Source organism: Hyperoodon ampullatus (genome assembly GCF_949752795.1).
Source record: "Hyperoodon ampullatus genome assembly, chromosome: 7".
NCBI classification, from domain to species: Eukaryota; Metazoa; Chordata; class Mammalia; order Artiodactyla; family Ziphiidae; genus Hyperoodon; species Hyperoodon ampullatus.
The window spans coordinates 49,617,735-49,631,115 of record NC_136920.1 but is presented as its reverse complement, the minus strand read 5'-3'; the positions used below and the strand labels follow the sequence as shown (position 1 = coordinate 49,631,115).

The window sequence follows — 13,381 nt, the reverse complement described above, 5'->3', positions numbered from 1 at the left end:
GCAAAATTATAAGACAGGCCCTTGGTTACAAAGGACAGGTCTACCCATTTTCTTTGGGGAAGCTGTAAAATCCCCATTAACCCAAATGCAGATGTTAAATCATCTCAGTTTGGAAATATATACTGTTGTGTTTAAACTTGTGTTGGTCTGTGAGTCTTTTTGCTCTTCTTTTGTTGGGAGAGGTGGAGTAGGTGGAGCTCAACCAGAAAACAAACAAACAAACAAAAAAACAACAAAAAAAAAACACTCTCTGGCCAGGATAACCAGAGCTGGGACTGATGCTTGTCCCTGGGGGAAGGGTGGAGGTTTTGCTGGGGTTTGAGTGACTCCAAGTGTTGAGGATGAGAGGAGAGAAACTAAATGTGCTGATTAGGTGAGAGACTTTGTAAGATTTCTAGCTTAAGCTGTTGTGCTTTTGGAAACAAGGTAACAAAGCAACACAGAGTGGGGAGACGGCTCTTGTCTTCACCTCTGCACAGTCCTCAGAGCCTCTCTGGAAGGCAGGTTTCAGGAACACTGAGAAACAATCCCTTAAACAGAAACCCTTGAGCACTGAAAACAATGAAAACAAGAATCCTCCATGGGGCTGGGGACAGAGCTGGAGAGGAAGGACATGGCCCATATGGCATGGTCACTGGAAGGGATGGGGTTGGTAAGCTTTTAAGAGGACCACTTCAGGGAATTAAAGAAATAATTTGGGGGGCTTCCCCGGTGGCTCAGTGGTTGAGAATCTGCCTGTCAATGCAGGGGACACGGGTTTGAGCCCTGGTCTGGGAAGACCCCACATGCCGCGGAGCAACTGGGCCCGTGAGCCACAACTACTGAGCCTGCGCGTCTGGAGACTGTGCTCCGCAACGAGAGGCCACAACATTGAGAGGCCTGTGCACCGCAATGAAGAGTGGCCCCCGCTCGCTGCAACTAGAGAAAGCCCTCCCACAGAAACGAAGACCCAACACAGCCCCCCCAAAAAATAAATAAATACATTAATTAAAAAAATAATAATTTGGGACTTTGTGGGGCGGGGTGGGCAGGAGGAGGGCTGGATTTCACTGGAAAGGATTAAGAGTTGTCATTTGAGGTAACGATATAAGGGTGGCTTTACCAGTACCCCAGGATGGTGAAGAGTTTATATAGTGCTCGAATTCCAGTTGAGTAACTTGACAGTAAGGATCTAACAAAGAAAGCCCTTCCCTTCTGCATGGCTCTAAACATGAAGATAGGAAGGAAACCTGAGAATTAGTGAAACACCCAGATGAACTGTGACTTACTTTCACTCCTTCCAAATCACAATGCAATTTCAATTTCAGTTTGAAAATTCACAATTACCTATTCTACCTTCACTGCAATGGCTGCAACATTTCACTTCTGGCCACACATATTCCCGACTACGTATCTTGGAACAGAGTGAGTTAAATACTTAAAGTCCATCAAGAGTGAGTTTTGGGGCTTCCCTGGTGGCGCAGTGGTTGAGAGTCCGCCTGCCGATTCAGGGAATACGGGTTTGTGCCCCGGTCCAGGAGGATCCCACGTGCCCCGGAGCGGCTGGACCCGTGAGCCATGGCCGCTGAGCCTGCGCGTCCGGAGCCTGTGCTCCGCAACGGGAGAGGCCACAACAGTGAGAGGCCCGCGTACCGCAAAAAAAAAAAAAAAAAAAAGCGAGTTTTGGAGTTTGCAGGGTCAGCTAGGGTGATCTTTTTTAGACTCCTGAGGATTGAACAGACTAAAATTGCTTGGTGAGACAGAAAAGGATCTCTTTGTAGTGGTATTGCTTCTGCATGCTGTGCTCCATATATATACATTTTTTCATAACAAAGCACTGAAACAAATAATAACAGAAGCATTTCTATCTTTCCCTCTGCAGAAAGAATGCCTGAGGAGGCTACTGTACTAGTTAACGTGATTGCATGCTGAATGCCCTAAATTCTTCTCCACAAATACCTCAAGGAGATGGTTCAATTATTGGATAAGACTTTCTATAATAAATCCCTGAGAGATAGAATACATAAAGGAGAAACTGGAGAGAAAAGATCACTCACAATACGTGTATGGAATGTGGCCTCAGGTGACGATTTTTTTCAGCATCTTAACTACTTTAGTTCTGTAGCTCTGGTGGGGAGGGGGAAGTGCAGGATAAATCCTTGCAATGGCGCCTGGGAATCCTCCATCTTCAGGTTGCAATGCAAAGTGTTTAGACAATATATGAACACTAGATGGCGCCCATAATCTTAAAACATAGTAAAAGGCTAGTTGCCTTTTCTGTATAGGCGAGTGTGACTATCTTGTCGGAAAACAGTCAATTATGGGAACTATAAACATATCTACTCAAGCATTTCCCACTACTGGGGTCCTATGAGGTGCTCCTTATGTAATGGTTTCGTGGTCAAATACGTTTGGGAAAAACCATATACTTTATCTGCCTCTAAGGAGATTCCCAATGTACACTGGTAAACAGATGTTTTTGAAAAGCCCTTCAGTGAAGAAACCTGCTCACTAGGGAACCCTTTCTCTCAGTAGCAACCTAATGCAATCCTGCTGTTCCAATATCCTGTGAACTCACTTTGGGAAATGCTCATCTAGTCCAAGCCCTGCCCCAAAGAAGGAATGGCTCAAACTATCTAAAAGAGGCTTTCCTTAGACATGGTTATCTGACACACTTTAAAAAAATCAGACACATTCTTAAGGCAGAGTAGTTAGTAGTAATAGTATTGATTGAGTACTTAGAGTGTGACATGCTCTGTTCTAAGTGCTTTCTTCTCTTTCCTCAGTTTGCCATCTCTATCTCTACCTATGTTAGATGCATTGATATACAGTTGGCCTTGGATTTGCAGTTCGTTGCATGCACGGATGCAAAACCTGTTGATACGGAGGGCCGACTGTATACATTGTGCTATGCCATTTTATATAAGTGACTTGGGCATAGTGGATTTTGTTATCAGTGGGGTGTCCTGGAACCAGTCCCTCGTGGATACCGAAGGACAAGTGGATCTGCTTTTAGGCAGTAAGCATTTTGAGATTAGTCTATTTATCTCATTCATCTTTGAGATTTCAATTCCTAGTACAGAACCTGGCACATAGTAAACCATTAATAAAATATCTAAAAAGGTTCTATAGGGCTTCCCTGGTGGCGCAGTGGTTGAGAGTCCGCCTGCCAATGCAGGGGATGTGGGTTCGTGCCCCGGTCCGGGAGGATCCCACATGCCGCGGAGTGGCTGGGCCCGTGAGCCATGGCCGCTGGGCCTGCGCGTCTGGAGCCTGTGCTCCACAGCGGGAGAGGCCACAGCAGTGAGAGGCCCGTGTACCGCAAAGAAAAATAAAATAAAATAAAAAAATAAAAGGTTCTATAGTCTATATGGGAGAAAATTCTGGGAAATAGGAATGGACATTATATCCCTAATTAGAAAGGTAACTGTCTATTATACAATTTCCTTCTTTATGGAGACCAATTGAGACCAGCGATCTACCCTCCAGCTCTCTTTCCTGGGGATTCTGTTTCTCTAAACTTACTGTGCTATTGTTAGCATAGCATAACTTATTTGCAAATTAATCTTACATGACTTAGAAATCTATGTATTGAATTTATTTATTTATTTAAATTAATTTACTTATTTATGGCTGTGTTGGGTCTTCGTTGCTGTGCACGGGCTTTCTTTTTTTTTTTAGTTGCAGCGAGAGGGGGCTACTCTGCATTGTGGTGCATGGGCTTCTCATTGTGGTGGCTTCTCTTGTTGTAGAGCATGGGCTCTAGGTGCATGGGCTTCAGTAGTTGCAGCACGTGGGCTCAGCAGTTGCGGCATGCGGCCCCTACAGTGTATGGGCATCAGTAGTTGTGGTGCACGGGCTTAGTTGCTCTGTGGCATGTGGGATCTTCCTGAACCAGGGCTCGAACCCGTGTTCCCTGCATTGGCAGGCAGATTCTTAACCACTGTGCCACCAGGGAAGCCCTATGTATTGAAATTTTTTTAAAGGTATTTTAAAATTTATTTTGGTTGCATTGGGTCTTCATTGCTTCACGCGGGCGTTCTCTAGTTTTGGCGAGTGGGGGCTACTCTTCATTGTGGTGTGCGGGCTTCTCATTATGGTGGCTTCTCTTGTTGTGGAGCATGGGCTCTAGGCGTGTGGGCTTCAGTAGTTATGGCACGTGGGCTCGGTAGTTGTGACTTGCGGGCTCTAAAGCGCAGGCTCAGTAGTTGTGGTGCACGGGCTTAGTTGCTCCGCGGCATGTGGGATCTTCCCAGACCAGGGCTTGAACCCGTGTCCCCTGCATTGGCAGGCAGATTCTTAACCACTGTGCTGCCAGGGAAGTCCCTGTATTCAATTTTTGTTTAGAGTTTTTGTTCTTGTGTTTTCCAGGAAGTTATAACTTGTCCTTACATGTCCAGTGCAAGCTGTAGGTGCAAAATATTATCTTCCATATCCCATTGTTAATAATTCTATTCTGTCATTTTTCTTTCCATATTGTAATAATGTTTGAGCTTCTCAAGCCTGTTTATTCTTTCCCTGCAGTGTTAAACCAATGAAATTCCAATACTGAGCCTTTAAACTAGGCACTTTCTAGCCACAGTTTTTATAAATTTTTACAAGCTAAAAAGGAGAAATGTTCCCTTTTTCTTTTCAATTGCAAAAAGCAGATGATATTTTCATTGTTGAACAATTTTTGCAAATGTTTTACTTAAAAGACGGATATGATATTTGAACTTCAGAGATTTTTATGTTCTCTGAATTGTAATCTCTAAGAAGACTATAATTCTGATTGTTCGCCTTGCTTACTCTGTGGTCCTGGCAATAATATTTAAATGGATACATCTACTTCTAAAAGCAGAAATACTTGGGAGTTTTCTTTGTTGAGCCATAAGAAGGTTATTGGCCCATCTCTTTTTCTACCACACACATAGAGGTTAAAACAAAGAAAACCCATGGCTTAGTGGATTTCTCATTTAAACAGAGTTAAAAAGTCTAATATCCTCTCTGTGCCTCAGTTTATTCATCCTTCAAATGAGCATAATAAGGCACAGCGTTGTTATAAGATTAAATTAGCTGTAACTGTGTCTGACTCAAAGCACCATGTAAATATTAGCTTGTTATATAGTTCTGTGTGTTCCTGAACGTGGTGTGCACACAGAGCAATGTGTACAAAGACGTTGCTGAATGAGACCGTTGTCAAGGTTTTGAAGAGGGATTGTGCTGTGAGGAGAAAGAATACTGATTTTGGGTCAAGAGACGTGCTTTTTTTTTTTTGGTACGCGGGCCTCTCCCGTTGCGGAGCACAGGCTCCGGACGTGCAGGCTCAGCGGCCATGGCTCACGGGCCCAGCCGCTCCGCGGCACGTGGGATCTTCCCAGACCGGGGCATGAACCCGTGTCCCCTGCATCGGCAGGTGGACTCTCAACCACTGCACCACCAGGGAAGCCCCAAGAGGCCTGCTTTTGAGTCCAAAGTCATAGTCAGTAGATGTGGAGCTTTGGACAAATCATTTAGCCATTCTGAATCCCCTTCCCCTGATATGGAAAGTGAGAGTAATAATAACATATCCTGACACTTAAGATTTCTTTGAAGATTCCCAGAATCAATGTATGTGAAAGTGCTTTGTGTCTGGGAAAGCGCTATGACAATGTGAATGCTGATTGTGATGAAATGACAGAGTGGTCCCCCAGTCTACAGTTTTTTTTTTTCGCTGCACGTTGCGGTGTACGGGATCTTAGTTCCTGGACCAGGTATTGAACCTGCACCCCCTGCTGTGGAAGTCTTAACTGCTGGACGGCCAGGGATGTCCCCAGTCTACAGATTTTGAGCCAGGAGGAGGAAGTATGTTCTAGAAAGTATTTTAGAGTCAGTCTCTCGGGTTATAGTGACTTTCTTTTTTTTTTTTTTTAAGTTTTTTTTTTCTTTTGATGTGGACCATTTTTAAAGTCTTTTATTGAATTTGTTACAATATTGCTTCTGCTTTATGTTTTCGTTTTTTGGCCTCGAGGCATGTGGGATCTTAGCTCCCTGACCAGGGATTGAACCTGCACCCCCTGCATTGGAAGCCAAAGTCTTAACCGCTGGACTGCCAGGGAAGTCCCTATAGTGACTTTTTAAGGCATCAGTATTTTTAATTCAATACTTTTTCATCAATAAACGTTTTTTGAGAGACTGCTCTGTGTCAGGCACTGTGCTAAATGTTGAGGATACAAAATCATTAAAACAATACAGAATTTGCTTTCAGGGAGTTTTTTGTAACTTTGTAGAGAAAGACAGGTGTGTAAATAAATATGGGCGATGAGGTTTAATAGCTTATTAAACCTTTTAAGTTATATCTTATATATATCATTTAAGTATAGAAGAAGTAGGTGGGGCGAAGTAGTTGAAGGCATGACATTGGGTGACAGAACAAAGGCCTGGCGTGGGACCTACCCTATTTATCCCATACTCAGTCTTTCCAGACATCTGCTCATTGATGAGTGAGAAGGAACCTGCATGTGTGGGAGAACCACAGAAACACATAAGGCAGGGCCATGCATGCAGACCACTGGACACTTTGCTTAGGTCAACTGACTACATTATACAGGTAAATCATGTGTGCATGGGTAGGAGTTGGAGTGATGGTTAACAAATATAAGGTCACTTGGAAAATTCTAGCTATAAAGCAAAAGCAAATTTTTCTAAGTATACAATGAAAACCACAAACTAAATGCTTCATTGAGTTGTGAATGATAACCTCAGCCATAGAACTGAGCTCCTTATGTAATTCTCTATTATTATTTGCATGATTGCCAAAACTGCAGTATGGGCATGAACACTCACAATGGATTTAACTACTTATCATAGAGTTTATCCCAGGGAGGTAGCTTGATGTAGTAGAAAGAAGCAGTCAGTAGATATTCAAATAGAAGAAAGGACTTGGAGAAGAAAGGAGGAGGGAAAGCACGATGGAAGGAAAGATGGATGGCAGGAAGGAAGGAGGGAGGGATGAGGGGAGGTAGGTGGTGGGCATTAAAACTGAATATTTAAATCCAAGCTCTGACTCTTTAGTTAGGTTAACTCTGACAAGTTATTTAACCTCTCTGAGCCTTATTCTTTTCATCTGGACATGGGGCAGTACCTTTCAGGGTGATTGTGGGAATTAAAAATTACTTTCATAAGATGCCTGGTAAATAAGTGCTTATTAACTCATTTCTAGTAATTTTTGTATTTAGGTAAATGGTCATGCTGCTACCACTTATCAATGTCACCAAATTGTATATAGCACTATTTTATACATTATTCTTACACAGTTATATGCAACAAACTATATACATCATAAAGATACAGTTTTTAGAGTATAGTGATGGATTTTGAAAGAAATTTGGCATTTTGAAAAATAAGTAATATACCTAAAGAATGCATGCTTCTCAGTGTTCTATTGGATGCAAATATGTCTCAGAAAATCTAAATGAGAACACTAGCGCCTTTACCTATATCTGAGGGAAGTAACATGCTTCAAACACCTGAACACCATTTAAATTACAACATGCACCTGAAGCCATAATGCTCTCCTCCACTTTTCCTTTGTAATTAAGGTGCTTTTGGAGTTATAACTGGGAGTGACTTTCTCTCAAATGGTGTCAGACATGGAGGGAATAAAGATTAAGAAGAAATACTCACAGATAGGATCTGGTCTCCTCTCTGGAGCTCCCCACTCAGGTCTGCTGGTCCACCAGCCAGAATGAAGGATACAAAAATACCTTCTCCATCTTCCCCACCCACGATGTTGAAGCCCAGGCCAGTGGAGCCTTTGTGCAGGACCACCTTGCGGGGCTCCCTGTAGAAACAAGTGGAGAGCACAGTTCATAGGGTGGCCCACTCAAGATTTACATTGCTTTTACTTTCACCAGGTTATATGACACCAGCAATTAATTACCTGTGAAAATGGCTTCCCCAATTATGATAAATTTGCATATCAAAAAGATGCTAATATCAGGGCAGATGTCTGAACTCCTCACTGTAACAAATGCCAAAATGCCATGCAAATTTATTCCTTAATTCCAAAACATTTTCTTAAACTAGACTTACAAGTTTCCTTTGTTTAAAACATCTGTTCTTGTAATGAGCACCAGAGTAGTATTCAGTAGGATGGATGTATCCAAAAAGAGGGAGAGAATTTGGGGGACAAGAGACTAGACTGAATAGGTCAGACCATGAAAGATCTTAACATGCCAGCCTGTGGGTTTGTTGTCTGTTTGACTGTTAATTAAAATTTACTCTGTAAGCAGTGGGGACTCACTGGAAGATTCTGAGGCATGAAGAATATTTAAATCCATTTTAGGAAGATTAACAAATGACCATAATATGATTGATGGAGTTGGAAGCACAGATATGATGGGAGACAGGAAAACCAGTGAGGATGTTGTCCAAGTAATCCACATTTGTGGAAGGGGCAGCCTACCCAAAAGTGATGGCAGTGATAATGAAAAGAAAGGGTAACATGAGAGAGGTAATTTGAAGGGAGGAACAGAGGGTCCAGAGATTGATTCAGGTATTGGAGGAGGAAGGAAGAACATCTAAGTAATTGGCAAAAGAGGGGTAGGTAGGTCATGAGGATGAGTATGATTTTGAAATGCTCAGTTCCAGGTACTAGTGGGACAAACTTGTGGAGATGTGCAGAAGCAGTTAGAGACAAAGGATAGGAATTTAGGTTCTCAGAGAGGACTGCAAATTCAGATTTGATGGTCATCAATAAAAGGATGAGAGATGAAATCTTAAGGCAACAGTTCATTGAGTTTGTTTAGAAGCTGGAGAAATATGGAATGTAGAATTGTAAAGGATCTTAGAAGTCATCTAGTTGAATTTTCTCTATCAGTAGTTTCAAAAAATGTATTCTGCAAGCCTTAGGTTTGACCAAGGTGCTTTTTGTATCACCCACCCTCCTCTCCCAGATATCTCAGTTCCAATCATTAAAGGTTCCTCTTCTATTTTCCTGCTCTTAATGATGTAAGAATGGCAAAGAGCCATGCAATATATTTTTATACTAATGATTACACAGATCTTGTTCTTTGCTATCACATTTCCTTGCACAAAGAGATGCATTATATCTATATTTAACCTTATTATGAGGAAGGATTTATAATGCACATCAGAGCTTGGACTATAAGTAATATGTAATAATGCTATGTATTAAGAGTTAATTCATTTTCTTCTGCAAATACTTTGTAAGCACCTACTATGGCAGGAACTGTTCCAGCTACTTGGAAAGTTTGTAAGCAAAACAAAAATCCCTACTATTCTAAGCATACATTCTGATGGGGGTAGACCACTAAAAAGAAATAGATGCAATAAATAAGTTTGTTATATAGTGTGTTAGAAAGCAATAAATATTTTGAGAAAAAGAAAAAGCAGAGCAGTGTAAAAAGGATAGGTGCTTTCAGGGATGGGCCTGGGCAGGATTTATTGAGAAGGTGACAGTTGAGGAAAGACTGAAGGGGTGAGAAAACTAGTCATATGATATCTGAAGGAAACATTCCAGCCAGAAAGAATAGAGGCCCTAAGGTGGGAGGGGGCCTGGTGTTGTCAAGAAAGAGCTAGGAGGCCAGCGTGGCTGAATGAGTGAACAAGGGAATGAGAATGGTAAAAGATGAACTCAGTGTACTCGTTTTCTATTAATGAGTAACAAATTACCACAAACTTAGTAGTTTAAACCAACACCCACTATTATCTCACAGTTCTGTAGGTCAGAAGTCTGGGTGGGCTTGTCTAGGTTGTCTGCCTAGGATTTCTTAAGGTTGTTATCAAGGTGTCAGCCAGGCCAAACTTTATTGGGAAGCTCTGGGGAAAAATCCAGTTCCATATTTAGTTAGGTTGTTGGCGGAATTCAGTTTCTTGTGGTTGTAGGACTGTATTACATATATTTTATCATAAGGAATTGGCTCATGCAGTCATGAATGCTGAGAAGTTCCAGGATCTATAGTTGGCAAGCTGGAGACCCAGGAGGGCCAATGGTATAACTTCTAGCTAAAGTTTCAGTCCAAAGTTAGGAGAAGACCAATGACCCACCTCAAAGAAAGAAAGAAAGAGCAGATTCTCTCTTACCCAAACTTTGGTTTTATTCAGGCCTTGGATGGGTTGGATGGGGCTACCCATATGAGAGAGGGCAATCACCTTTACTCAGTACACTAATTCAAATGTTAGTCTCATCCAGAAACTTCCTCACAGACATGCCTAGAATAATGTTTAACTAAATATCTGGGCACCCTGTGGCCCAGTCAAGTTGACATATAAAATTAACCATTAGTCTTAACAAAGACTGAGGTCCCTGTTTTCTTGCTGGCTGCCAGTTGGAGGTCTCTCTCAGCTTCTAGAGGCCACACATTTTCCTTCCCATGCGGCCCTCTCTATCTTCAAGCCAGAAATGGTACATTGAATCCTTTTCATATCTGGAATCTCTCTGGCTTGTTTTTCTGCAATTAGCTGGATTTAACTCTCTGCTTTTCAAAGGGTCATGTGATTAGGTTAGGCCCACCCAGATAGTTCTTCACCTTAAGATCAACTGATTAGTAATATTAACTACATTTGCAAAATCCCTTTTCCATGTAAGGTAACTTAACTGTAGGAGTAACACCAGGAGGTGGAGATCATGGGGCCATTTCATAATTCTGACTACAACAGGCAGAGAGGCAATGGGGGATAAATCCTGAAGGGCCTTGTAGACCATTTTAAAACTTTAACTTTTACTCTGAGAGAAATGGGGATCCAGTGAGAAGAAGAATTACTTGATCTGATTTACATTTTTAAATGATTACTTTGGTATAAAATAGATCTGAGGGGCAGTTTAAAGAAGTGAGACCAGTTAGGTGGCTATTGCTATATTTAGGCAAAATATAAAAGGGCCTTGGACCAGGGTGGTATTAGAGGAAGTGGCGAACAGTGGATACATTTCCATCTATTTTCTTTTTCTGTTCAGATTGAGTAATTCCTGTTTTTCTATCTTCAGATTCACTGATTCTTTCTTCTGTCACATTTATTCTGCTGTTGAGCCCATTCAGTGAGTTTTAAAATTTTGGTTATTTTATTTTAAAGCTTTAACATTCTATTTGGTTTTTCTTTATATCTTTTATCCCTTTGCTGAGACTTCCTTTTCTTTAAAAAATTTATTTCAAGTGTGTTTGTAATTGCTCACTGAAGCATGCTGGCTACTTTAAAATCCTTGACAGATAATTCCAACATCTGTGTTATCTCAGTGTTTGTATCTGTTGATTGTCTTTTCTCATTCAAGTTGAGATTTTCCTAGTTTTTGGTATGAGAAGCAATTTTTTTATTGTGTACTGGACATTTTGGGTGTTGTGTTGTGAGGCACTGGATCCTATCTAATCTTAGTCTTTTCTGCGTAGTGGATTGGTTTAGGTGTAGCATGCAGATCCAAATGAGTTGGATATTCAGCTCCCTATTTGGCCCTGGTGACACCAGGGAGGAGAGAAAGTGGGGTACCAGCTAACATTTGACTTATTCTACCTACCTGTCACTTGGTGGGGGTAGAGGCTCAGGTCCCATTGGACCCACTGACACCAGTGGTGGAGAGAAAGTAGCATGTTGACTAGCACCACCTTGTTTTGCCTCTTTGCCTCTGGGTGGGGCTAGAAGTTCAGCCCCCCACTGAGTCCCACTGACACTACCCTGGTAGGTATGGTTTGCCACTGAGTGCTGCTTCCTTCTTCCTCCTTCTATCTGTTGCCACTGCCAGGGGGTGGAAGTCCAGCTTCCAGCTGGTCCCTGCCAATACCAGGAGTAGGGGAATAGAATGCTAATCTCATTCCAGCTTGTTGCTGCTGGATAAAGATGCAACTTCAGCTTTCCACTGAAAGTGGAGTGTCAACCAGCTACACCTCATACCCTCTTATTCTCCCTTTTTGCTGCAGAATGCGGATGGAAGTTCAGCTCTTGTTTGGACCACTGACACCAGCCCAGTGGAAGAAATGAAGGGCCATCTCATAATTGCTTCTCCTAACTGTCTCTGGTGGGGCCAGACATCTAGCTATCTGCATGGTCTACTGGTACCACAATGGTGAGTGGACAGTTTTTTCTTTGGTATTTGGCTAGAGTAGGGCCAGTATTACTAAAATGTTCCCAGTTCTGTTAGTCTACCCTTTTCCCAGTCCTTTGGTTACAGGGAGCAGGCTTTTCTTGAGGCTACTTTATCTGTGCCTGTTGGTGGTTTCAGGGTATAGGCTTCTCTACTGCCCCATCCAGGATATATGGGAAGCAGAAAGAAAATCCAGATAACTCACATTAGTGTCATTCCTCTCCAAGCCAGTCTGACTTCTTTCCAGCTTTTTAGAGTGTTGCTATGTTTATTATGTCTAATATTGTTTTTGCTTTTATAACAAGAGGGAGGATTAGAGAGGAATGGGGATACTCTATTTTGGCTGATACTGGAAGTCCAGGTTCTAGATACATTGTGAAGGTAGGGGCCAAGAGGATTTTTGACAAAAAGGTTATTATAAAAATATCCTTCTTCCCCCAATATAAAACACACACTCTTAGTGGGACCAATGACATTCAAGCTACAGATAATAAACAGATGGAAGGAAGGGGGCTATCATGACTCTTTATCTATATGCTAAATATTGTGCTGGATGCTTTCTGTGCATCATTCCATTTATTCCTCAAAACAATCTAATGAAGGATGTATACTGATGTCTGCAACTACTTTGAAACCGATCCTAAAAGGAAGATGGATTGATGACTGGATAGATTGAATAGAGCAAGTATAGTAAAATGTTAAAAGCATAATCTAGATGGCAAGTATATGGATGTCCATTATAACATTCTTTAAATTTCTTTATATTTGAAAAATTTTATGACAAAATATTGTGAAAAGTAAATAACCTGATGAAGAAATTATTTTGACAACTTTTTAGATTAGTGAAATAAGACTGCTTGCCCAAGTTTTTAACTGAGTTTAGTAAGTAGCAAAGGCAGAATTAAGACACATTTTCTGTTTCAAAATCCCAGTCCAAAGTACGATATATTCCAGAGATTGTCAGTTGATAAGTTGGAGGCTTAATTTGACCCACAGTGTTTACAAATTTTTGAATTAGTTGCTCATATTTAAAATTAGGAAAATTTGCATAAAATGTGTATTTATGGCTTTCCATGAAAAAAAACCAGGCATTCTGTGAATACTGGCTCTTAATCTCATTGCATAGCAACAGTTGTCTAGAACATGGCCCTCTTTAGATGGGGCATTCATTCTCTAGCTTGCCTTGCATTCTCTAGTCTTACCTCTTTCCCTCATGGTTCTCAGACAAAAATCTATAAGTTGAATCATATTTGCACTTCTTGCAAAGTTAAGAGGAAAGTATTTCTTGTACTTAAGTTTCTATCAAAAATGAGAAAATGAAAACTTTATGGAGGGAGCCTGATATTTTAA

General features: G+C 41.4%; 1 protein-coding gene across 19 annotated transcripts in view; it reads right to left on the bottom strand.

Annotated features, from left to right (window-relative positions):
• Positions 1-13,381, bottom strand: part of DLG2 (discs large MAGUK scaffold protein 2) — a gene marked incomplete at its 5' end in the record, with an annotated part of 2,112,028 nt that overhangs the window by 361,385 nt on the left and 1,737,262 nt on the right. For all 19 annotated transcript variants that reach the window (XM_079707355.1, XM_079707356.1, XM_079707361.1 and 16 more), the window contains one exon: positions 7,624-7,780. In XM_079707355.1, the coding sequence (XP_079563481.1) occupies positions 7,624-7,780 (157 nt within the window). The remainder of the gene's footprint in view (positions 1-7,623; positions 7,781-13,381) is intronic.